The sequence below is a fragment of the Montipora capricornis genome, chromosome 9 (assembly GCF_036669925.1).
Source record: "Montipora capricornis isolate CH-2021 chromosome 9, ASM3666992v2, whole genome shotgun sequence".
In the NCBI taxonomy this organism is placed as follows: Eukaryota; Metazoa; Cnidaria; class Anthozoa; order Scleractinia; family Acroporidae; genus Montipora; species Montipora capricornis.
The window spans coordinates 27,349,607-27,377,106 of NC_090891.1; the positions used below are offsets into that span (position 1 = coordinate 27,349,607).

A 27,500-nucleotide genomic window follows, 5' to 3' on the forward strand; every position below is an offset into this window, starting at 1 on the left:
TTGGACAGGCCTCGTTCAAGCTTCACGAGTGGCACTCAAATGTTCTAGAGTCCGCCAGTGAGTTGTCAAGTGGAGAGACTACGTTCACTAAGGAACAGTTAGGAACACCCCAGGGAGGAGAGGGTTGCATTCTTGAGCTTTCATAGAACAGGGAGGCAGATGCTCTAGAGATACGATTTCCCACTGCGCGCGTCCCAGTTACCAAGAGAGGGATACTTGGAAAGATCGCAAGAGTTTACGACCCTCTAGGGGTTGTGTCCCCCATGACGCTGACCGGCAAGCCGCTTTACCGAGAAGCGTGTGATTTGAAGATAGCATGGGATGCCCAACTACCCTCTGAACTCGTCAACAAGTGGTTAAAGTGGGAGTCCCAGCTGCCTGCGAGCGTTTCTACAGCTAGAGCTCTACCCAAGTACCGTGAAGAAGTCAGCAACATCGATCTGCACTGTTTTGGTGATGAAAGTGGGCTGGCAAGTGGAAGACTGGAGTTGTCACAGATCTCATAAAGGGACGGGATGGTATCGTCAGAGCAGCGAAGTTACGTGTTGGAACATCATGTATAGAGCGAGCGGTACAACCCCTATTCCCTCTGGAACTTTCCTGTGATCGCGAGAAGAGATGGCATGGACGATCCAACTCCGTTGCGTGCTGAAGCACCAATGTTCCAGCCAAATTTTGCAAATTTTGTTTGTTTTGTTTATCTCCTCTGGAGTCAAACAGGGGGAGGGTGATGAAAAGTGTGCTGTTTTGATTTCGTGACGGTTTGAAATCTTTTCTGTAAGCGTGATTTAAGCCAGTAAGTCAGAGACAAAAATAGTAGCTGTCAAAATTTAGATAAGTGGGCGTTCATGTTTTACGGTAGGATTTGTTTTTTGGGTGGATTTTGGATACGTTGTACTAAGGGAGTGAACTGCACATTGTGAGCTTTCATCGTTGTAAGGGATGCGTAATAAACGGGAGAATTTATACGTACATTGGGAGTCATCTTATTTCCGAAAGGGAGTCGAGAAACAACGGAATCGAGGCTGACATGTTGACAGTTCTGAGTTCACGTGCACTTCAACTTCTTTTTTGCAGCAAGTTAAAGAGCGAATTGAAAGAAAGACTTGCAAACCTCCAAATTCAACTTGACAGTGGTGAATCCCTTTTTCACGACAAAGATTCACCGAGATAAATCCCTATCTGGATGGGAGAGCATGAGAACAGGAATGAATGAATGAATGAATGAATGAATGAATGAAACTTTATTATTGAACACTCCCCTGATCAATACATCATGTTAAAGGCCTAAGATAAACTAAATTCACCGTTGACATGACGAATTCGCGGCCGATATATTAATAACGATTAAATCAACAAAACTACCAAATAGCAATAAAATATACACATTCAAGGCGAAAGGAATAATAACACCATTAATTTAATACCAATCCAGCATTAAATTCGAACAATATTCCTCCGACTGTGATGGATTCAATACAAGATATTGACATACTACTATCAATTGAGGTTTCATGATCCACGAAACCTGAGTCGGGGCACGCTATGCATGCCGTTCGACAGAGTGTCTTTAACATAACGTTTCGAGCGTTCAGCCTTCCTCAGATAACAATAAAAAGTTAAAAGTTAAAAGCTAAAATTAAACGTTCAAACTGGAAGCCGCTTTTAAAGGAAAACTGACAAAAGCTAAACAATGGTATGACGTATGACAATAAAAACTAATGATTACAGAAAGAAAGAAGATCGAGCTGAATTAAATCCCTAATTAAGCTTTTAAAAGATCTCATACGAAGGTACGAATGGCAATTACAGGATTGAAAATTGCAGAGGGGCAACAGAAATTACAAAATAGGAGGTAGTAAAAATACAGCGCTGGTTCAATTGTCATTACAAATAGGTTTTTTTATGGCTAAATTCCTACCTCTTGTTGAGGCCATGCGGCTGTAGTGTAAACAATTTGGTTATCCAAAATGTTTCCCTAGTTAAGAGGAGGTGTTCTAGATGTTTCCTTATATCCCACCATCAAATTCGAATTTCTGTAATTGGGTTTACTCGGAGCATAGCCTCAACGTTCTTGGTCTTACTTCACATCTTCGGGATGGGTATGTTGTCACGGACATTTATGCTAAACCCACTGATAGTCACTTATATCTGCAATTTTCACGTTCCCACCCATTTCATTGTAAGAGAGCTATTCCTTTTGGCGTAGCTCTCAGAATTAAAAGAAATTGTTCCATCGATATTGATGAAATGCTTAAAGGTAGGTGCATCGAATATATATAGGATACTTGAAGCATCAAAAATACAATGGAGATTTAGTGGTGGAAAGGCAATTTGACAGGGCCTTGCAAATTGAAAGATCCGAAATTCTCGAGGACAGAGTTAAGACGAATAGAAAGGTGTTTACCTTGGTGCTTGACTTTAACCCTTTAATTTATAACACGTTCTAAAACCAACGGGGATATTCTAAAACGTTAATTTTTGGCAAAATATTGATAGTTCCGATTAAAATGTGCCAAGAAAACTGAGAATTTTGGCACAAAGTAGGTTAATTAATATTAAAATTGCTAAGCCCGGATTGCCAAGCTTGGGTTTAAAACAAAAAAAGGCTCAATGTACGGTTTTTTTGCCAACCTTCCACTCAGCCGGTTAAGTGTTGCAAAAATACTAAGAGAGCATGCCAGAATTGCCGGTCTTGTGGAGGTGCACTGAAAGATGGAAAATGTTGCTTTAAAAATAATGTTTTTTGCAAAAAGAACTTGGTAAGATATTTAGAGGTTTGTTTCATTTATTGCTAGAAACATAAATTTATGTCAAGAATGAGAAGTACGATTCAAAATATTTCCAAATTCAAGAAGGTGGATTCATTTTTTGTCTAAGAAAGGCAAATGAGTGTAGCACGAGTTACTGAACATTCAAATCTGTTTAACGACATCATCATAACCTCTACGTTTGAAATCAGTCCAATGCAATGTAAAATGACGACGGGAATTTCCAACGTCAAAGCTGTCGGGTTGATACAAAATGACCAAAGAAATTTCCAACGTCTAAACTATAGGGTGATACAAAATGACCACGGAAATTTCCAACGTCTAAACTATAGGGTGATACAAAATGACCACGGAAATTTCCAAAGTCAAATTTGCGTGAGGCACGACCATGGAAATCTCCAACATCAAAATTAAAGGTTAATCCAAAACGACAATTGAAATTTCCAACGTCAAACACAAACGACCATGGAAATCTCTAAGATCAAATTTGCACTTAATCAAAAATGACGATGGAAATTTCCAGCGTCAAATTTTCGCGCATGAGCATATCCGAAATCGCCTCGGAAATTTACAAAGTTTTTTTTTTCGCAAATGTTGAATGCCTAATTGCGCACTTCATAAGATCAACTATTCCAAGTTCTAACTGTATTTCTTGAAAATATCTTTTCTTTTATATTTAATCTTAAACTTCCAACAAAATAGTCGCCTCTTGAAGATGATCTTGTCTTGTTTACAGTTCAGTTTTGCAAATTATCAAAAGCTGTTAATGTGGGCTTGTGTGGTTATTAACAACTGAAATTCAGTCTTCCTTCAATGTTAGGCTAAATTAAAAGATGAAGGGAATATATGCGCCTTTTTCTCTGAACTCACCTCCGAGTCAGGTATATCATCCACCTGACCCGCAAAGAGTTTTTTTCAATAGCAGTCTGCGCCCGACGATCTTTGAACAATCGGTGGAATCATGGCCTTTGCTAAATCGGCATCGACTGACCTTGTCTCGCGCTGTGTCTTTATCACACCATCATATCGTCTAAAAGCCATGTGCTATTGTAGCTACTTCTCAGGGGGTGCGAATAACTTACTCCCTTTTTGTCATCGGCCAACATTGCTTATGACTTTGATTGAAACATTTTGAACCATAAAATTTTTGGATATCTTTCTTTAAGCTGCCTCTTCAAATCAATCTTTCCGTTTGTCCACTTAAAGGGCAATGTAAGTCAATCATGGTAACTTACTTGCCATGCCATCTTCCGTCTCTGATTCTGATCTCCAAGGGGAACACATTCAACCGATATCATTTATACGTTCACTCGGCAAAGAATTAACGCCATGAATTGGTTCCAAGGTTAATTTATAAGGGTAGTCTCTCGCGTTGTCTTCAAATGGTGTCTCAAAAAGTTCACTGGTATTTGGACTGAGATCACTCACCGTTTATGTTGATTCAGTGTGGCTTCAACCGTACTGGGTCATTTGTCGCTGGGCTACTAGCAGACATGGCCGAATCTGCTCAGTTCGCCTCGCTAATTTCATCATCGAAATAAGAATCGAAAAAATCATTAGTAGCAAGGCTGTTACAGGACGATAAACGCAGTCTCTTTCCATACTGTGCATTTGAAACTACTTCAACGTCCTGTTGTCCTATTTCCTTTAGGTTTCAATGTCGTGATGTGAAACTGGGCGGCAAGTTTCTATGTGTGTCATGTGCCATGTGGTTTTTGAATGCGACAGTGCGGTTGATGTCGAAAGCCAAGCACGACTCCAACGGCTCGCAGATGTTTTCCTATTCCCTTCTAGAGTTTAAATAGCACTGACTAAAAGTTCTTGAGGGATTTTCTTCTTTTGCAAGATAAAAGGGGGAGCTCTTTGAATATTTTATTGAGCGCTTGCTGACCTTGTATAAAGTGACCTGCATTTTTAAGTGCGGGGAATTAATTTGTTATCCACGAAAGCAGCCTTAATGTGAAAGAAGCCTTTTACAGCATAACAACTGAGCAAAAAACTAATGCAACTTGCCTTTTGCCTTTTCTGAGGGTTTATTAAATAGCAGGGCTGGAGGCGCCAGTTTTAAATTTTTCGGTCACTTAAATCATTAATTTCCGGTTCTTTTCTGGTTTCTACTTGACATTTGAATTAACAGAAATCTCACGAAAGGGGCGAATAGCACGCTAGCTCGTTAGAAAAGTTTGCTCCCACCAACAAGTTCATCTGCATATCCATCCAGCCTAAATAGCTAGCACTTTGATTCTTTTGGCGACTCAAGATTTTCAGCTAATATAATAATGACTAACGGACGTTTGGGGTCTTGTGAAACCAGTGGTATTTTGTTGAACCGATTGTTGTTCACAACTCCGTGACCGTCCTTGGATATGTTCTGAACATTTCCCCTTCAGAAAGTGACAAGAAAGGCGAACGGTTGAAGGTACTTTGGCTCCTATGCGCAATAACAATAGTAGGCACCGTCCTTAAGACAGTTTGCAGGTAAAACTTTAGACTAACCTGGGTAGTCTGCATGCATTTTGATCTTTTTCATAGATGAGGGAGGGAGCGGATCAAAATAGCTGCACGGTGATTGGTCCATCAATTAAGGGGACTCCATCCAGAGGGCTTTATAAGAAGCAATCCAAACGAACACTTGCTCTCCCTCCTAGAGCATGCAACTGACGAAGGAATCCACAACGAATTCCGAAACCGGTCTTGCAAACATGGCCAATGGCAATGCCAATGCCAATGCCGATATCGTCGCTGAAATCCTTGCTGAAATGAGAGACAGCCAAGCTTCTTCGCCACTCTCTCCAATCAAGTCCCCAGACAAGCGGACTCTCTCGGATTCAGACGACGACATACCTTCCTCACAACCAGCCCCTAAACGCCAAAAAACAGAGGGCTTCAATCAGCTGAGGAACAGAATTGCTTCCCTGGAAACAAGACGTGCCAAAAGCCTAAGATCGCTGACTGTCTTTAAAGAATTTGCCGCCAAAACCCCTGTCCAGTTGGTCTCTAAAAGAATCAGTCAGAAAGAAACTAAAGCTCTTGCCTCGAAATGAAATTCTCCGAGACAAATTTAAGACTCTTAGAGCCAGAACTAAACACCTAATAAGAGAGAGCCGAGTGAATTACTTCGAGTCTTTGGACATCCGAAGCCAGCCTAAGAGATTTTGGTCAATTTTCAAACTTACCAACAAATCTTCCAACTTCCCGGACGTGACGTCATTGGGGTCAGTCAACGCTGATGGAGGTAGCGAGCAACCAACTACTGCTTCTACACCAAAAGAAATTGCTCAGCTGTTTAACCATTATTTTGCATCTGTTTTCTCGCCATCCACAATTGTAATACTTACCTACATTAGAGACAATTCTCTTTCACTCGCTTGGTTTAAAAACAAACTTTTTGAATCATATTATACAAATGCTCTCTTGAACATTTACAACCCGGACAATCATAAAACATGGAAATCTGTTTGTCCTAAATGTAATATGGCCCGACCCCTTGTTAAAGATATAACTTGCTGTTTTTAACTATTAAGCTTAATATTTTTCTAATTCAGTATTTATTTTTGTGACCACAGTAATTGGCTATGCTGTTGCGGCCTCCCTGCCCCACATTTGTTGGGGCGAAGTAAAATAAAATAAAATAATTCACTGCGGCCTACAGCAAGATCTGCCAGAAAGCAGAACAAGATCTCCTCCAACTTCTGATCTGCCAATAGCAACAGAACTCTACCACAGACGCTGAGACCATATCCAGTCTCAAACAACAGCTGAGGCAAATGTTCCCTGATCAGTCAAAGAGAGAGAAAGCAGAAAAGAGAATACAGTCAGCCACAAACCGATCACTGACCAGAACAAATCTCATCCAGAAAAGACCCGCGGAAAGCCGTAAAAAAACAGCCAAAGGAAAAGAACGAACTGAGCACTATCAAAGGACAACGTTTCGCGTCGAACAAAATACCCGATGTCCAAACACATTTCAAAGCTTCTCTTTATGCCACCCCCTCAGCGTGAAAAAGGATTTCATGCATTAACGGAGAGACACTGCGCTTGTTACGAACGAACTCAATTAAAGAGAAATTCGAGTCAAACAAACGGGATTTTAAATTCCGCCTACTCGAACGCGGCTATCCACAAGAGTTTGTAAACAAAATAAAAGCCGAAGTCGACTTCTCATCACGAAATAACGCTTTGAAATTCAAGCCAATGACATCCAAAAACATTCTACCGTTCGTCACCACCCACAACCCAAGTGTACCTAAACTCAAAGAGATCCTAATGAAGAACTGGTCTTTGATCACTAACAACCCGAACCTTGCACGAATCTTCTGGAATGCCCCCATTGTCGCTTACAGGAAGGACAAAAAAACTAGCAAACTCTAGTTTTTAGCGACATACAGGCATTCTCTTACAGTCGCCCTTTTAGAAAGACAATCACGGCTTTCCAGCCTAGAGCTCTACTTCTTTCGCCTTAAAAATACAAAAAAGGGTTATCTGCGGTAAGGAGGATGACAACATTACAACCTTTTTCATAGATGATGGAGGTGATGAGCTTGAGCTGCTGCTGCTTGAGTCTTCAACACTTTCAGTGTCACCATTACTTGCATTTGTATCCGAAGTAGCCTCCTTTTGGATCACAGTACCTTTGAAACTTCGCCTTCTCTCTCCCATATGACCCATGATCATTTCTCGAATGGCATTTACACCAAATGCACACTGCGGAAAAATGTATTTAGATCAATCCTTGCCTTCACTTTACCTTTTCACAAAATTCCTAAGCTTTTAATTACAGCTTCATCGACTTGGTGAAGACGGAAAGAGGGAACTTCTTCCTCAACTGGCCACGTTTTTTAAATTTCTGCAACTACAATCTTCTTTCTGTCATAAAACACAAACAAAGCTACGACAACACTTGTACATAAAGGCCATCCAGATATATATTTCCCAACTTTTGTATGAAAAGATGGAGTAGTGAACACCATTTCTACCCAAGCAGCCGTTGGGGATAATTATGGCGAGAACAAATGATGCACTGTGATTGGATGTTTAGGATGACAATCGAGAAAACCGCTGGCTGTAAGAGCCAGCGCAACGCAATTAAGATGGCGGAGAGCACGGACCTGTTTCCTTCAGCTCTTTGTAATTGCCTTTAAAAACCTGCTATCCATGTCCACTGTTGTTGCAATAAGTGCAACGGCAAAGCAGCAGTGAACCGGAGGACAGAACTAAATCATACTCAACTGCAAGAAGACATCAAGGAGATATATGAAAAACTTAAAAAACCAAAGATTACTAGGATAATTGCAATACCCTTAGTGTTAGTGAATAAGTAACCAAGTTGACTGGGATAATAAATCAATCAATCAATCAATTTATTAAAGTCATAGGGTGGGATTGAGGTTGCCCTCAGTATCCGAGCCAGAGGCTCATGTATAAAACGCATGACAAAAGCAGAACTAAAAAATAAAAGTAACCACAACTAAAATATCAAAATTAAGTAAGATTTACATACATGAAATTATAAACAATTGTTATCTAACTATAATAAATTAGATAATATTTAGTTGTAAATATATACTCATCAAGCCTAAAATTGTCACATAAACATTAAAAACAATTTACGATTGGCAATAATTACATAGACAACTAGTCGTTAAATTTAAAAGATTAATAGACTCCAAATTTTTGTGAAATGCATTTAAATTGGGTGACTGTTTAATATATGTAGGTAACTTGTTCCATAAGTGAGTAATCTTATAAGTAAAAGAGTTATGGAAATACTGGTTGTTATAGGAGGGCTGAACCAGGTTACAACCACCTCCCCTTAAGTTATAATGTGAAACACGAAACTTAAAGAAGTCAGAAATATAACTATAAATATAATAAGAATACCTTAAGTGGTTGTTGAATGAATAACCAAGTTTGGAAAACCATGTGTAAAACCAGGAAAACCAAGAAAAACTTCAAACACGTTCCAAAACGTTGGGGGATATTCCAAAGTTTAATTTTCGGCTGAAATAGTACCTTTTTTAACCGACTTTTAGTGAAAATTCGGCAAAGAAGTCTGATCAATGTAGTTGTTTCTTCCGAAAATTGATCTTTCCCCCTCAACGGAGTCTTAAAAGACTGAAATCATATGCTTTTTAAGTGCTATAAGAGCGGCTGATTTTGTAAGCAGTAAAGCAATCTTAGCCGATAAAGCTTAAATTGTAATTTAGGGGTAATTTTCGACTACATTTTTCGGCTAAAATTAGGCTGCCAGTGATTTTTTTCTGACAGAGGGAAGATTTTCCGTCTTAAATAAAGAAAACTTCCCTGAATACAGCCTAGTGGTTTCGGAAATTTCTGAAGCCAAGCATTAACATCATTTTATTAAGGGAATATTGAAACCAAGATTACTTAGTAATGATTTTGGAAAGTTGTCCGAGGAATTTTTTGCCTGGATTCGGAAATTTCTGAAACCAGTATCCACCAATCTCATATTTTACGAGTGGTAAAGCATTTCCAACTTACAAGCTGATCTGAGTGGGCGATGATGGGTTCAGAATTTTCTGAAACCATCTGGCCGGAAATTGAATGGCCATGTATATGTTTTCTTTTGATCACTTTAGAGCCATATTCCAACAACGTGCAACTGTCATTGGTTTCGGAAATTTTCGAAACCAATGGCAATTCTTGTTGAACCCTGTTCAAAGGTGGTTTCGAAAATTTCTGAAACCAACGCTGAGCAAATAGCTTTCGAATCACCCTTGTGTTCGAGGGTGGTTTACTTTGCGAAAAAAAAATTACCCTCAAATAATAATTTAAAAAAACCTAGGCTATTTTAATGTATACTGACAAAAATCGACAATGGTAGCGGAGACGTCTTTAGTGGGACATTTTTTGCAGTCACCACAAGAGACTTTCATTCACACATCAGCACCTAAATAGAAAACCAAGGCACTTCAATCTTGCCAAGTCAATTACATTGATAGTGATAAATGAATTATAATGGAGCGGTGAGGACAAAATTTAATAAGCTAACGCACCAAATTAATACCAGGCCAAGCAAGCCGTTCCCCTGAACTGCGATGCAATTTTCCAACAGTAAGTCAGCCCCTCGATGAAAATATTCCCAAAAATTAAATTAGGTTATTGTGTTTTGTCTGGCGCTGTGGCTAAATAGAGGCGAAAAGTCCCTTTGTCTAAAACGATATTATTCACGATAAGTTTCCCACAAATTGAGCCCTCACTAGCTGTCGTTAGATTAAAGTCAATTCAGATTTTTCAATCTCGAATACTCCTGCTGTAGATATTTTCTAGTAGACGGCAAGAGTTTATTGTCATCTGACAGAGAAAATGAACAAAGGATGATACACGTTTTAGGAAGCTCGTCTATCCAAGGACTCCAGGTTCTTGGAGCATTTTGAGGCCTCCACTTTCCTTTGAAAGAGCCTTGCCAGTAATGAATCTTGATGCTTTGTTCTTTAACTTCCAACACTTCTCCAATTACTGACACTTTAATTATCGCAGTCATCTAGGTGAACTGTGACAAATGTCCCCAATGTAATTTCGGACAAACAGTTTTCTACAGTCAGGACAGGATTTGCTCTTTGTGCTGGAGGTACATACCTTCCTGTGTAAACCTGAAACAGCAAAGCAAGGGGTTTACCAACGATATATCTTCGTGTTGTGTCCAAAAATGATAGCAGGTTATACTGATGAGCACATCTGGAAACTCTTTAACTGAAGACATTTTGCTGCTCAAAGGCTAATAGCTATCTGCCAGTACTGGTTTTTTGTAGTTAAAGGGAGATTACCATGCAGTGCCTGAGTTGATAGCTAGGTGACATGCAGTGATCGACAGTAAAGTATTTCTAGAAAACAATAAACTGAGTTTTGAGGATAACCAAACTTTGTGGAACTTACTGAGCGGGTCTGGTATGGTTTCGTTGAAGCGTCCTCAGTTCATCTTGGACAGGGACCAAGGTCACGGAACTCATTCTGCCAGTTATAATTTATATGTAGCACCTTAACCCCATAGGTATGACCTATGTTGTTGTTTGTCAGATAGAATTTTTTTTTTCTTGTGGCATTTGTTTATCCAATTTGTGAACACTTAGGCACAAATGTTTGCTTAAATCTTTCATGTGTCGTCTTGACAAATTATTTTCCCAACGTCTGTTTAAAAAGCGGAGAAATGAGTGGATTGCACGAATTGTAAAAATGTTTATTTTCAGAAGAACGATAAATCACACAACTGTTTAATTAATCATGATTTCACTTTGAGCTTCGTAATATCATGCACGTTAACATACATGTACTTGACCTCGGTTGAACAAATCCGTCAGATAGACACTACACAAATCTACCAGGTTTGACGTAGCCGTAATTTTTATCATCAGTCTTTTGTAAAAGTAAATGGTATCTCAGACAAGCGATTTTGTCTTCTTTAATGGCATTAAATAGACCAAGAACCTCGACAAAAAGCATTACGCATAATATTTCCCTACTTTTTTTAGCTTTGAAAATTTCGACAGGCTTTGAGTTTTTCCTTCCATGTTATTTTCATTCTTTCTTATCATTGACTCTACAAATTCTTCGGGCGTCTGTTACCTTTTTATTAATTTGTCCACTTCTCTGCAATTAGTATCGTCCTTTGCATTTTGTATGTGGCTGGCACTTGCAACATGAATACTTATAAATGTTTTTGTAATCCACAGTATTTGACTACCCTTCTTTTGACCTCTTTTGTCAATCAACCCTGGCTTAACGCCCTTATCATGGCAGAACATCTTTTCCAAATCTGGCCATTATAAGTGGTCGCACCCCTAATGTGACATCTTCAATACATAACTTTTATCCCTTCCAACTTTGCTCTTTGGAAAACGTTCTTACAATCTCCTATGTTCTTATTTTTATCTTGAGATTTTCACAGCATTAATGCACCTCGTGATGAGGATGTTTTTAATATTAAACCCTTTTTCTGCTTTTTCGTGGCACTTCTGTTTAACAACACAATGTTGACTTTCTTGGGATAAAATTCACTTATTGTGGCTCCTTGAAAAGGTAGATGTTCTCGAACAGAACTTTGCTGTAATTCATATATATTAGAATCGAAATAGAGAAATACTGTAGCCCCAACAAAGAAATTGACATTTATCTTTACGGTGGCTGTCTTGCAAGCAGGTAGTGTTTGCAAACAACAACAGAGTGCCCACTTTAGTGATTGTTATTCAAGGCAGCCTCGGGCTTTGCAATCAACGTCTATTCGATTTGGAGCGTAGAGAGCAAAAAACTACGCGGCAGGATTTTACTATTATGAAACCATGCAATTGCAGTACGTATCATTTTACCTTGAGTTTCGATGGCACTTTCTCCACTTCCTCCTCCTTGCGTCATTGATTCATGGGAATCTTCATCAAGTTCTTCTAATGGCCTGCAACCCATATCATATCATCCTCATCCTCTTCACTTTCTTTCAAGCCACCCTTTTTACCATATTCTTCTGGATCACTTTGATCAGAGTCAGGAAGGAACAGTGAGCTGGATGCTGGGCTGATTAATTTAGCAGAAAGCTGTGATGTTTAATTGCCATTTAATGGAGACGAAAAGTCACTTTCCGAGTCCGGTTCCGGGCAATCGCAGGATGACGAGAAAGGAGAAGAAGGACCTGGATTTTCAAGTTCGCCACTTGCAAAATTCATTTGAGACAGTGTGGTGCGTTAACGCTCTAAGATAAGAACCGTGCGGCTGGCCTCTGTGCGTACTTCACCGTTGCATGTATGTCGCCAAATAGAGTGACAACCGGAAATATCGTGAGAATATGCGGTTGAGTTTATGGTGACACCGAATGATACTTTACGGGAATGAACATGCAACGACCTCATTTTTTTTGTGCGAATAAAATGTAAGGAATCTTGGTCTGTAAGAGGTTAGGAAATCGCTGCTTGCGAGATTCACTGGAGGCGATGTAGTGCGTTAACGTTAACGCTCTCAGAAAATTACCGTACGGCTGGACTCTAACTAACAGTGCGTACTTTCATCGATATATGGCGCCAAAGAGGGTGACAACCGAAAATATCCTGAGAATATGTGGTTGAGTTTATCGTGACACCAAATGTTACCTTACGATCAACATGCAATGACCTCAATTTTTCTTTTGTGCGAATAAAAAGTGAGAAATCTTCGTCTGTAAGAGGTTAGGAAATCGCTACTCGCAAGATTCACTGGAGAGGGTGAGGTGTGTTAACGAGTCTAAATCGTATGTTCGTATTTCCATCGTTGCATCCATGTCGCTAATTCGAGTGACAACCGGAAATATTGCATTGTCGATAATTTACCGATAGCTGAATTTATCCTGACACCAAACGGTACCCTTGTGGAGATGAACATGCAACATACGATGATGCAATGCACGAGTTTTAAGCACAAAAAAAAAACTAACAAATGAAGTATGAAACAAAATTTGATAAGCCGAAAAAGAAGTTAGATCTTTGATTCGCAAAGCCCTCCACCCCAAGGTGAATGACCCATTCAATCTCACACGTGACACTGGTGACATCCATCGGTCATGACGTTGATAATCATGGGTGGGAATTTCTTCTGTCCTTCTGGCACGAAAAAGAAAAACTTGAGAAGTGGGAAATACTAAACTTTGTTGAAGGTTTTTCGTAGCCCGGCGATTCATGTTTGGTTTTCAAAAGCATGACAAACGCTTAATGTCCAGAGGTAAGACATAGGAATCAGTTGCATTATATTTTTCCTTCTTGGAGCAAGGAATGTGATTCCTAGATGTTTCCTGCGTAAATGAAACGACATTGTTTTCCGCACGCTATCTTGGTTCTTGCGTGTTTTTACAAAACCACAGATTCTCAACAGGAGCAATATAATTTGGGGTGTCATTCGCGTATCGTTATAGACTGTTCTTAGCCGAGGTGTTAATCAAGGATCTTGTTTTTTTTTTCCAAATTGTAGTTAAAATATTTTTTGCAACGAGCGAAATTATGAGCTAGCAAAGGCAAAAATGGCAAGAGCGACAGACCCGAGACAGGAAAATTGTGGTTTAGACTTAACGATATTTATACAAAAACGGAAAGGGACATTAACTGGCGGCAACTGAGGAGATGGCAAATGTTATCGCTGTTGCTGAAAGTTCGGATACCTCTTCTATTAAGGTACATTGCTTACTTAGTTTTCTGAATACTGTACAAAGAACGAAAAGAGAAGTGACATCATTGGCTTATTCAGGTCTTTTCATTCTACAGGTCATGTTCTCCAACCTATCTGCCGGTGTAAGGCTAGATTTAGGCAAATTCGACAACCTTGCAAACGATTTCTCGAAACAATTTAATGGATTACACTGTTTCCAGTCGTCAGTTTGCTGACAGATTTAAACGGATTCAAGAAAGCAACCAAACAGTGGATGAAAGGCCATCACTTTCGCTTTCTCCAGTGGTTTCAGACGTTGGTTTCTCAAGGGAGATCGCAAGATCGTACTAACGAGCCACGTTCTCACGCCGGCAAACGGAAACCTAGCTTGAAGGTCACTGAAGAGCCCAGAAATTCGAAAAGAGATGAAACAGATGGGGCGTGTTTCATCAAAAAGTAGAAAGAATGTTTTCTATCCCAGGTATGTTGAACGTGATTATCGTCGTAGCGTAAGAAGAAACCAGCTCACTTATCATCTATTTTGCGAATTACTGCTATCGAAATGCTCAAATATTCATTTTGTGAAATATAGGTCTAAATTTCGTTTCGTTTCCTCTCGTTTTGCAAATTACAGTAAGCCGTTTTAAACAAATGAAAACCTTTTAATATTCTAAGTAACAATGTAGTGGTTTTCACCTTGACAAAATCGAGGTTTTATAATTTTCTATTTGGACTACTTTGACAATATAAATCTAGAATTAAGCCTTTTTACAAGTTTCCAGTGCCGTAGCGTCTTTCGTTTTAGAGCATTTTAAATTTCCGAGTTTTCACCTTGCGTGACACAGTAAGATAGTGACTGTCTGGTTCAATTTTCAATTGTCGACATATTTGAAGTATTAGGAGATTGTGCCTATAAGTGTGTATACCAGCTCACGAGAGAAAAGAAATTGTTTTCATTGCAAATTAAATTCTAGATGTATCGGAGTAAATTCTAGTTATAGTGTAAAAAGAGAAAACACCCCGTGCAAAACACACATGCATGTGTGAGGAACTTAATGCGGAGTTGCCGAAAGGAATTCAATATTTTCATTTACTACGTTTATTGAAACAGCTCAGAGCTGCAATTGCTTTTTACTGGATTTATGTATGTTAGACTAGCCAGGGTTATCATTCTAATCTTCTAAGATGTATTCACTAAACAAAAATAGGCCAAGAATGGTCACTCAGCCTCAGGAAAAATAGTCATTTAACGGCCATCACTGAACTAGTAAAGTAGGGTATAAATCAGGAATCAAAAATAATTAATCTTAAAGAGTTATCGAACTCACCGATATAAATATATCAGTCCTCTAACTCTCTCTAAGTAAATAAATTAAATCACACGCGTTTCGAACGTGACACTTATGTTTGTTGCGAAGATCGTCCACGTTCTGAGGTAGTTACTGTGCAATAAGATATTTCTTTGTCAGTTTATCTAGTTTTATGGGCAAGAATATGTGCTGATGACAGGCAACGAATACGTGTCAAAGATGATGTTACAAATTTCAATTAACATAGCTTTTTCCTAAGATGTTTCTTGGTTTTATCATTTTTAGCATCAGCAGCCAAGGCAAGTCTCAAACGCCGGAAGAAATGTGTTGTCGTGGATTCAGACGAGGAAAGTTTAATGAGTATAAGGCAAAGCTTGGAGCAGAATGTGCTTGAGGAAGATAACAGTGAATAGGCGAACACCGTTAACGAATAATAAATTTCGAAATTCATGATTTAAGTGTTTTCTTCTTTGAACGGATATAAATTCAATGCAACGTTGTAAATAAATTATTTGTGATACTGGAGAAGTTATGCCGTTGTCTTAATCCTATACCATAGAGAATAAGAGGGATTCCGCAAATTTCTAAAACAAGTTGTGTCGCGATTAATGGTTCCGGAAATTTTTCAAACCAGTAGCAAAATTACCGTGACATTAATCTTAGTGCAAAGGTTAGTGGCTCCAGTGTCTTTGGACATTGTTAGGACAATTAACTCGTTTCGGAAGTGGTATCGGAAATTTCTGAAACCATCCATCATTGAAGCTGGTTTCAAAAAATTTCGAAACCAATAATCGCTAATTTCCCTCACCTTCACGTGTGGCCAGCTGCAGGGGTTTCAAAAATTTCTGAAACCGGCAGTGGTTAAGTGCCCTCGTTTTTAGCAATGGCCGAGACAAACTGTTTCGGAAATTTCTGAAACCAGTAACGGGTAATTGCCGCTCCTGTTAAAGTTATGGTGAAGACAGTGGTTTCGGAAATTTCTGAGGCCAGCCTTCACAATGTCTTCCAAAGTTATTTTTTCGAGCCACCCACAAATGGTGTACGACTGAACGCTATCGTTCAAATGAAAGTGAACGGTAAAAACTTGGACAAAAAGTGGACGAGAGGGATTTTCCCAGCCGAAAGGACATTTTTGGCGGCCAGATAATTCACTTTCCTCGAAATATCAGCCGAAAATTAAAATTCCGTCAAGGATTCAACACCGACAACCGATTTTTGTTAACTTTAGAAAATCCCCCAAGGTTTTGGAACGTGTTTTCAAAACCAAAGTTAGTAGGGATAATCGCAAAAGCTCCATTGACTATTGAATTTATCTCCTAGTTTGGATTATCTGTCTTCCAAGGTTTCACAATGTGGAAAACTTGATTACCAAAGTACACAATGGAATTTGTTAAAACCATGCGTGGATCAGGAAACGCAATCCATCCATGGAAAACTTATCATTCATACATGGTAGACACCGTTTCCATATGTAACATGGAAAATGACTAACTACATTTGATTATTTTGTGCATGTCAAATGGCATAGGTAAATATCCATACGAAATCCATGAAGATTCCATGTCTGTTTTTTTAGCTTTTGTGGATATTTGAAAATCCAAAGATTAGCCACCACAAATCTTGTGTGAGAAATTGGGCATTTTTTCCAGTGAAAGAAAAAGGACACTTTCATAATTTGGTACGGGAACTGCAACTACTTCATCTGACGATTTATCGTATAAAGGCAGGGATAATTGCGAACCGCCACAGCAAGATTCTCTTAAAAACAGTGCCTTCGGACGCCATCTTAGGCACTATTAACTTGAATATTCGCTGGCATCACCGAAACAGCTGACACCTCGGTCTTATGCTTATGTTTATGTTCATGTGGCACCCGGTTTACACAGTTATTAACGTGACAAAAGTGACAAAAGCGTGAGCACAGGAATAAGAAAATGGAAACGATTCCTTTCTCTTATGCTCATTCTTCATGCTTATGATTCTACCTTGTCACCACAATAAAGGATCACATGAGATAGCATTGCGCCTTCGCGGACTCTTTGTGTTGTCGCCTTCTAACCTAGCGGACGTACTTATTGTCAGAGCGAACTACGGACTTCTTTACCTCGGTTCTCTACCTAATGGGTGATAGGAAGAAGCAAACCAAGGAGAAGACACCTTTAAGAATACCTATTGAACCAGATGTCGTGATTCATGACGGGGAAACAACGAACAGACCGGGGGAAACGGATGCCATATGGAAGGAGTCTGGACAGGAGATCTTAGGCTCTAATGAGCAAATTGCCCGTCTCCAGAATGCCCTTGAAAATGGCGTTACCTCAGTTGTCAGCTTCATTAATGGGTTCAATAATCCAGAAGGCTTTTTTCTCTTGGGAAGACAGGATGCTTAGAGACGACGATATGGAGTCGGAAAATGACGAAGAAGAATCACCGTCGAAAGGGCGGGAAAACGAAGTGACCGTGAAGTCGCTCATTAGGGAGAAAATTTGCAAATTGCAAATTTGCTCAAGTTCCCTAATATTTGGACTTCAGCCATCACCTCCACCATCACCAGTGCTGAATGCACGAGCACGACCTCTATCTTCAACAACAACGCCCAAAATACACGTGAAATTGTTAGAAACTCGAGACACAGCACTTGCTTCAAGTTCAATCACTTCAGGGCGTCGCAGCCTTTCAGCTAGTAAGCCAGTAAGCCCGGAATTACAAACTTTTGGACATAATTACCAACCAAGAGAATATCCTCATGAATGGATACATTGCTGCAGCCTATCGCACAGAAACAACAACCTTTATTAAGGACACAACTGATTTTATCAGTTTCATAGCGAGACTGACAAAGATAGGCCAAGATACAATTTTAGTATCAATCGACGTGTCTAGCTTGTACGCAAATAAACCACAATAAGAGGGAACGAACATAGTATGCAAGACATACAAAGAGTTCCACGATGGGCCATTTCCGATTTCATGTCTACCTCCTCTTCAAAGCGAGTCTAAGTGCAAAGTTTTTGTGATGGCAATTAGTTGTACATTACATATGAATGAAAACTACTTTTCATAAGAAAAACTTCCCACTTAGACTCGCTTTGAAGAGGAGGCAGACATGAACTCGGAAATGGCCTAAAATAATCCACCCGGATCCCAACACGCGCCGCTTCTAAGGCAAATGCTTCGTTTAATCCAAAACGAAAACTCGCTCCAGTTCAATGGAGATAACTATCTCCAAACACATGGAACCGCCATGGGGACAAAAACGGCAGTCTCCTTTGCTAACATTTTCATGGGGAAAATTGAAACAAAGTTAATACAAGAAAGAAATACCAAGCATAAAAATATGGAAAGAAGGTATTGATGATATTTTCTCGCTTTAGGACAGCAATAAAACAAAGGTGGACTATTCCACCCTACCATCAAATTCACGGCCGTGATATCATACAGAGAACGAAATCACTTTTCTCGATTAAAAAACGAATCCACCCTGGACGTTAAAACTCACTACAAGCCGACTGAAACCTTTCAATATACATATTTCAACTCCTGACACCCCCCAGGCGTAAAAAAATGGTTTCATCAAAAGTGAAGCAATGAGACTGCTTAAGACTAACTCTTCGAAAACAACATTTTAAGAGAGCCAAAATTTTACAGCACCAGTGGTTTTTTTTTTTTTTACAGACATCCAAAGCTGCAATGAATTCACGAAAAACGTCTTTTTGTGATGGAAATCGCGTTGATATTGAAGGAATCATTGAGACATGACATAAAAAATATGGTTTCTTTTTCGGTAAAGCCATCCAGGGTTACAATAAAATACACGAAAAAATCACTTTACATCTGTCAATAAGTCTATGTTTTTTTTTACTCCTTTGACTTCCACGAAAGCACAAAGTTTGGAACGGGCTCACAAACCAAAAATGGCTAGCTACGCCCCTGACACTGCTTTCTTCATGGCGAAAAACAATGGGCGCGAATTACAACATGTACTGTGGAAGGATAGGCAAACAACAACACCAAATAATCAAAACAACAACGGCAACGCCAAATAATTAAAATGTCACACCCGTTTTGGGCGTCTTTTAATTACTGCCCTGGCCTGTAACACATGATGACAAAGGAAATTTATTCACCCCAACAGGGGATTAAATGATTTTATGCTGCTTGTTAGTGCCAGTCTCCCAGCAAGTGGTTAGGGGTCATCCGGGACTTAGATCATCCAATACTTAAGAGGATGAGGCCAGTTTACTGTACTCTTTTCCACAACTCGAGCTCTCCGAGCAGTTCGCCATTTGTGTTCGTGCAGGCCGATTTGGTAGGATATTGTCTTCTTGACTACGGGAAAAGAGGTTTGCAGATCCAAAATCCAGGAACGGACAACAAACAAGTTAAGTATAGACATTGTTGTTATTCTGGGGCGAATTATCGCCGCAAAGTAGGGCGTTCGTGGTAACTTGATGGCTTGCAAATCTTCGCCATGTGCTTTGTTGGTTGGCCATTCCTTCGTACGAAGAATGGTCGAATTTATTGAACGTAACCACTACAGTGGTTTTTATTCACGCACGTTCGGAGTTGATCACCCGTGCAAGGTCGAAACGATCGGAATCGGGGGGAGAACAGTGGACAAACTGATCAAGTTTGATTTACAAACGATTCGGGGTACCGCCCCCACTGTTGTAATTATGGACATCGGCTCGAACGATTTATGTGACAAGGACGCGGACCCGGACACGGTCGCATGGTCGATCCTCGCCCTGGTTGAGCTTCTGTGGGCGTCTTTTAATTACTGTCCTGGCCTGTAGCACATGATGACAAATTAAATCTAAATGTGGCAAAGATGCCACAAGAGAGAACACGTACAGAAACTCAGCTGAATATGCTTAAAACAAATTCAGCTCCGTTAAAAATACTCGAGGTAAAGACAATAAAAGGGATTTGAAATCAATGGAATTTACACGAACTTTTCCTTCGGATCTGAGCGCTTAAATATCAAACATAATCCGAAAAACGATGTCATTGAATAGGTCGCTTACAATATTTGCGCCCGCGAAGGGGAAGGGGGGTTCTGCCATATATGGGCTATATAGGTATGTGGCGCTGTGAAGGGTATGGTTTTCAAGCAGTTTACTCTAGCATAGGGTATATAAATCCGATCGTTTGGGTCTAGAATAGGGTATCATTTTTCACGAAACTGACCAGTCGCTTAAAGATTTTATCAAGACTAAGGAAACCAGAATTTCCCGCTCAAAAACATAAAAAAATCGAGTCGGCGAAGTTTAAGTTTACGCAACTCAGCCTCAACAGTGTCGATAAATGGCTATCATGAAACACTTCTGGATATTATTAACTGCCAAGTATAGGTATTTAGACGGAAATCGGTGGGAGTTTACTCTAGTATAGGGTAGCAAAATTCAGCTGAACTAGCTCTGGTATAGGCTGAGGGTTCCAGGGTCCCAGCGGCACATCCCCACCCAGAAATTCCTAGAGTTCCCCCCCTCCGGGTATTTGCGTCAGTATTGCATCATAAATGCAAACTCTTGGCCTGTCTTAAGTTTGTAAATGGCATTCAGCAGTACCGCTTTTATATCAGAAATATTGACGAAGTTACACAGAAATCCTTTCCCTTTGTCAGAACTGGACTGCCAGATCCATCAGTTTGCGAAAAAAAAAAAAAGCTTGAAGGAACACTTGCGTGTTATCCCTCGCATTCTTCTGGAGGAGTATGTATCATCCTCGAAGTGTGTCAATTTGAAGGTGTACATGTTGTGGAGTTTATCCTTCGAAATGCCCGGTCTGGCCGGCCAGTTCTATCAAATGGAGAGCACCCTAAGAGTTACTTCGCCTGACGCTGAAAACGGATTCACCACGATAATTTGCATTGCTTATTGTTTTATTACGTTGCTTATTTTAGACAAAAAAATGTTACGAGTGAGTTGTTGTAATATTATTGGCTCAAAAAAGCATAATCTTTCATGAAAAAGTCTCAAAATTTCAATCCAAAGTAAATTTGAGAAAAATAGACAAAGACAAAAAGTTGCAGCGAATGTGACAGTCACAGTGCGACGCGCCTTCCCGTGGCCACCTAACAAAGTTTTTTACAAATTGTCCACCAATCAGGATGTGTGAAGTTGATTGCATGACAGTCACGCCTCCTTGCAAAGTTTGAGCAGATGTAAGTTGAACACCGTTGCATTCACCATTTTCACATTCCCCATAATACATTTTTTTTGTCCCCCAAATTTTGCATATACCATTGTTTTCAAATGCTCTTGGGACACTGCATATTCCCAAGAGCATTTTGAAAACAATGGTTTATGCAAAATTTGGGGGGCAAACAAAGTGTATTATGGGGAATGTGAAAATGGCGAATGGTTTGTTGAGTGGACGTACTTACGTAATTGTCAAATGTGAAAGTTTGTTGGGTGGCCACGGTAAGGCGCAATGCCCTGTAAAGTAACCTTTGAGTAACAAATATTGTGAACAGGTTGATTCAGCAATGCCTTTTCGTTTTTGTGTAAAAATTCACAGCTTTCGTTCATTTTGCATCAAAACCACATCAGCTATTTAACTGTGACTACCCCGATCACTGTGATTGGTCGGTTGTTTGGTTGCTTGATTGATTGACTGACTAACTGATGTTGAATGCACATAGTAGCCTGTGGTAACTTAGATGGCCAACCGCAAACTTTTCTACGTATATTCGCAACTGACGGGTAAGTTAAACACGTTTCATGAACTCTGGTCCGCGGGCCGATTCAATCCTTTCATTTAATCTTTCTAGGTTTCCAGTAGCACCCTTCACGGACGAACGCGTTGACGTCTTGTTCCATCAAACGTTTGTTTCTCTCAACACCAACGCTTCTTCCAAAATGGCAGCTGCATCTTCTCGACCCATGCCGTGAAGTCTTTCCGCCAGCTCACAGAGTGGAAATTTCTTAGCCTCTAATATATTCAGCAAGGTATCCGTTGGTGACGCAGGCGGTTTTAGGCTTTCCAGGTACCGGATGTACTTCATTTTAAAGTCGAGACCTTCAGCCAAAGTTCTCCAATCTGCCTTAGGGTGTGGTGGATCAAGAGAAATTATTAGTTCGCTGCGTATTCTTTGAGTCAGCGAGTCCAGTGCTGGTAAAGGCTCAAACCCGAACGAAAAGTAGCCTGACGATGTGTGGGCCATTTGAAGCGGACTAGCCGCCACTGCTCCAAGCAAAATATTGGCTGTGGTGTTTTGTAAAGAATTTTCACTTGTGCCCTTCAACATTTTTCCGGATACTGTGGACGTACAAGTTTGCTCTGTAGCTTTGTCGTTTGATTTCGATTTCTCCTGAAACATACAAAACAATAAAGTAACAAATAGATAAAGAAATAAACAAAGAAGTAAAACAAAATTAATGTCCTTGAGATGCCGATGTGAGTGAATGTAACAGTCAATACGGCTACGTTTCGAATGATCAGCTTACTGCCTGCGAGTCCGTCAGCTTTCAAGTTACATTACTACAGTCAGATATACTTATCACTTTTTCAGGTCCATTAGTCAAAAAACCATTCAGTCTATCAATTAGTTTATCAATTAAGGTGATTCCTTGGTAATAGAAGTTGTCGTAAGATTTTCTTTAAAGGTTTCACGATTGTTCCCTACATTATGGTGACTCGAAATGTAAAAAAAAACATAGCTCACCAAGCTCGTTTGGGAGAGATAAATTGCCCCAGGTACAGTTTCTTTCCAACAGTTCGAGAACTGAAGAGGACCTCTACAATATTTGGAATCATCAGCAAGCTCTTTAGAAAGCAAAACCGAGCTCGATAACACGCCTCCCTGATTGCGCGGTTTCACTTTCACTCTCTTACTGAAATGACACTTTTATCACTCGACTTTCTTTTGCGTCCAAAGAGTATTCCGCTGTTCTCTTTACTGCGTTCTCTGAAAACGACCATTCTTCTTTCCAGCGAGATTTCCTGCACAAAACGTCGCCATTTTGAAATGTTGACAATTACGCTGTGTTATGTGCAGAACAAGATGCGCAATATACACATGGTCGCTAGTGAAAACCACACCTTCGCCTGACAGAATGACCGAAAAAAACCTTACACTGACTGAAGACCGCCTTTGTTTGATAGCCGTGGACACAATGACTTCTTGTTCATCTCCATCTTGACAATCCTGTTCGACTTCAAACGTAGCTCGGAATTGAGAAACGAACTCGTCTCCCATAGTGAACAGTGAAGAACAACTGGGCATGCGCTCAATACCATCCCATATGTGTTGAAAGCGGATCCTCTGCGGAGAAACAATATACACAATCCGCTTAATTTAATGTTGTACAAATGTGAAGTCACTTAAAACGATATTCGCGCAAGCGTCGCCCAAAACATCTCGCACCACTTTTTTCGGAAAGAAGCCTATTAGAAATTTTCCCGCGCTTAGTCGCCCGCTGCATGTATTTGCTTTGCGTTCTGATTGAATTCAATTTGAATTCGAATGTGTAAATTATTCTATTATTGGTTCATTTAAATAAACTTATTACCTTCGTTCGGTTCTGTTAGAAGAAAACAAAACTCTCTGATGAATAACAATAACAGCACAATCGTTGCTGTAGTAACCTTCATGTCTGCAGTCGTATGAATCCATCCACGATGGTGATCTGTAAGCTTAACCAAAAGATCACCCCCTCCGTTCCTGAAGTCAAATGGTTTGGGTGCATCCACTCTGATTCCTCCAAGCCTCTCTGTTTCTTCGTAATGTACCATCTTTAAAGGGAAGCGAAAGCTTAAATCAAGATTTTAATGTGTATTGAAGGAAACTTCCAGTCCTTCATAAAAAAAACCTTCGAACCACAAGAAGTAATTTTGTTTTAAAGAAAGCGTTTGTACCAGGAAAGTCGTAAAAATGGCCAAGACTAAAACGGACAATAATTATTCATGAGCCGAATAAGTATAACATCTCTACAAACCTCCAAATGTACGGGAGTGTCCCCCACACAATACACCCGCACAATACAGTCCTCACTGGTCTCTGGTGGGGTGACATAAGCTACAATCCGCACTGATTTCTTGGCCACTACTTGACTGGAGGCACACTCGCCTTTCACAGCGAAGTTAGTAAAGTGATCTACAATGAGATGCACCATGTCTGCCTCCAGCAAAGCCAGGTTTGACACAGAACCATCTTGCTTGTTGGTGTCGGTCAACTGCTTCCAATCAGCAGCCACCCCTGGCTCATTTTCATTGTATTGGACTGTGAGAAGAGAAACAAACATTAGAAGTACTTTTTTGTAATAATATGATGGTGGAAGGCCCGCATTTTTCTTGCCTTGTTAGTGTTTGCCGCATGAATGTTGTAACACGTACCATTTTGATGCTTCTGACTAAGGTTTTCACTAGAACAAGTGTAAATTTGGTTTGTTGCAAAAAGTTCACAAAAATGTTGCTGTCCAATCCAATGAAGAGTCTATTAATAATTTTTTTTTTGTGGAATATGGCTGTAGGTTACTCAAGACCTTGTAAAAACTACGTTGATAGGGTTAAGCCGCAGTACTTTTAATATAATTTGCCAAAATAAAGAAAGAAATGTTTTTCCCCCACCTTTTAAATTCCACGCTCCATTCTCGAGAAGAGCACAGTGTGGCATGCTAAGAATCACTGGGCGTTGAAACTTGATCCCATTTGGACCACACTTCACTACTGGACTCAGCAAAGCCTCTTTGCCACCAAGCTGTGGATGTCCCTCCTCTTGGTTAACAATTGCAATGAAAATCCCCTCTGTGTGTCCTTCAGGGATAGCTTGTGGTGGCACAATAAGGGAAACCCCAGTGTTACCTATGGTAAATTTTCCTCCGTTGTGGTCTACCAAACCCCAAGCAACCATATTGGGATCAATATTTTCTGGGAGGTTTGTAATGTCCCAGAGCATTCGAGAGGTTTCTGATGATGTGGACTTGTAACTGAGAGAGGAATTTCTTCTTTTATGATTCTCCTTTCTTCTACACGATAAGTCATTCAACGTGGCATCTTCGTCGTCCTTCAAGGCTTCAACAATGATGTCTCGAATTTGTGATGAAACACCAGGATATTTGAATGATGGCTCCAAATCAAAATCAATTCCACTTTGAATGGTTAGTGATCCAGCTCGAAGTTTTGTAGAAGATGCTGCAGGTACTGAATAAGAATCCCCACAACTGATGAGAAGATTACAACTATCCACTGTAGCTGTTTTAAATTTTTCTGGAAAGATAACACCAAGTTATTCACATCAACAAAAACAATAAGGTGAGCAAAGTCCAAGGACGATTTCCATTTGACAGAACTAACTGGCCAGGGGCGCACTACTTCCCCTCTCAAATGGAAAGTGAGAGAGGATAAAGGGACTAAGATCATGGTCGATGGACCGTTTTGGGGAAGACATTAAAGTCTAATTTGCGGATGTAATTACCAAGACAGCACTTTCTCCTGAATTATTTAAAGATCCCGCCCGAGTGTTGGTCCGGCCGGACTTGAACTCACGTGATCTCCCGCACGCTAGAATGCTCAGCCCACTGAGCAAACCTGTCAGCGGCCAAAACGTCAATCATTTGGAAATGTTAAGCCTGACTGAATACGCAGCCAGAGAAATTCTACGTTTTTCATTACGGCCTGCATTTTTCTGTGCTTGTGCTTTATGTAACTGTTAGTCGCCTGAAGGAAATGCAAAGCGTACAAGAAGCGGTACACATCCACGGACGGGAAGGCATTCTCGGTTTTCACATGACGTCACGACCGCCATGTTGGTGCCCCTAAACAAAGAAAAGGCGGCCATGTTGGTGCCTCGACCAAATCCTCCTGGAATTGAATTCTATTATTATGCAAACGCTTCCTTTTGTTTTCGTTGAAAAACATGGCCATTGATCACGTGAGTGAAAACCAACAATTATCACATTACATGATTAGTACATGAGGCCTACATTAGCATGCGGTCCAGCCATCTTGAATGAGAATTAATGTCAATGTACTGAAGAACCTTTTAAAATAAAGCTGGTTATGTTGCAGGTATGGCTAAGAATTAAAAAAAAAAAACCGTTCTGTTTGTTGGCAAGTGACTCACCGGCGATCATTTCTTGCGAGGAAGATGCGATCGTTTCAAGGGGAACAGGGACTGCCCTGTCATTTCCAGCTCTACCACTGGCTTGGCAATACTGTTGAAGTCGCCCTGGACGAATCATGCAAAAAAATATCAACACTAACACCACCGCAATGGTTGTAAATAGCAGCAGTGAAACAAGAATAAGCCCTTTATTGCCATCGTCTTCAGTTTCTCCCTCCTCCGCCTCTCTGTTGTTTTGTGTGCTATATCTCTGTTCTTGCCGACGAGGGTCCCACGAAAAAGACCCCCCTGATGGCGTCGGCTGATTTGCAGGTTGGTTATGTGCGTCAACTCCCATTTCCTTCTCCGTTGTACGAGTTGTATGGAAAACGGTAGAGGTTTCATTTTGCTGATTCACAAGCAAGGATGCCTTCCTGCCGTTTGTCGCTGCTTCAGATGCCTTTGTGTTCTTTTTATCACAAGAAAGAGATCGCACTTTGCATTTCTTAGGACCATTTGCGCATTCAGACGCTAGTTCGTCGTTTTCGTCCCCGCAACATTCCACACAATTGAGACATCGGAAAATGAATGCTTCGCGATAATAGCCATCTGTGCACTTGTTATCACATTCAGTATTCCAGGACAAAGTGCAATTCTTTTTTACCGCTCTTCCTTCAGAACATACAGTACATGATTTACATTGATCTTTCCCGTAAGTGTCCGAGTATGTTTCCCCAAGTTTACAGGAAACACAGTCGATAGCGGTTCCGTACGGAACTGTGTTGCCACACGGGACGGAGGGTTGAGATCCCGCGGGACAATCAGGACAATTGAGGCACTTGTATCTAGTGTTTCCCGCAGAGACCCAGCGGATTTGTTCCGGCGTCTTACACACTACGACTGCATCTCCTCCATGCACCTGTAAAGTAATAGTAGAAACAAAGAACGAAATTCTCAAAGGATCTCGTAACAAGCACATTATAACTCGTAATTAAACATAACATATCTGATTTCCTGCCTAAAAGTTAACGAAATTATATTCCTCAGGTATTTACTGATTGCTTCGTGTTAGCCATGATAAAACACATTTCCCTTGAACAAAACCGAAAAATAGCTGTACGCAGTACTGCATTCCAACTTTCGAAAATCTCCTAAAAGGCGTAAGGGCTTGCGCCACAAAACGCGCGAAATTGATTTGGCACGGATTGTACGTTGCCTTCGAACTTGCATGTGACCAACTTTAGGGCTATCATA

At 40.2% G+C, this 27,500-nt stretch overlaps 1 protein-coding gene and 1 long non-coding RNA gene across 2 annotated transcripts in view; one reads left to right on the plus strand and one right to left on the minus strand.

Annotated features, from left to right (window-relative positions):
* The first annotated feature begins 13,337 nt into the window (after positions 1-13,337).
* On the plus strand, positions 13,338-15,660 carry LOC138017895 (uncharacterized). Its single transcript, XR_011125951.1, has 3 exons — positions 13,338-13,469; positions 14,006-14,370; positions 15,485-15,660. It is a non-coding gene; the product is annotated as an uncharacterized lncRNA (long non-coding RNA).
* A 5,405-nt stretch (positions 15,661-21,065) lies between these two features.
* Positions 21,066-27,500, minus strand: part of LOC138015122 (netrin receptor UNC5D-like) — a 9,283-nt gene continuing 2,848 nt past the window's right edge. Inside the window, exons 2-7 of the mRNA XM_068862042.1 lie at positions 26,268-27,165; positions 24,773-25,411; positions 24,142-24,425; positions 23,792-23,938; positions 23,280-23,468; positions 21,066-22,514 (exon numbers count right to left, since the gene is read on the minus strand). Coding sequence (XP_068718143.1) covers positions 22,023-22,514; positions 23,280-23,468; positions 23,792-23,938; positions 24,142-24,425; positions 24,773-25,411; positions 26,268-27,165 — 2,649 coding nt within the window. The 3' untranslated portion in view covers positions 21,066-22,022. The remainder of the gene's footprint in view (positions 22,515-23,279; positions 23,469-23,791; positions 23,939-24,141; positions 24,426-24,772; positions 25,412-26,267; positions 27,166-27,500) is intronic.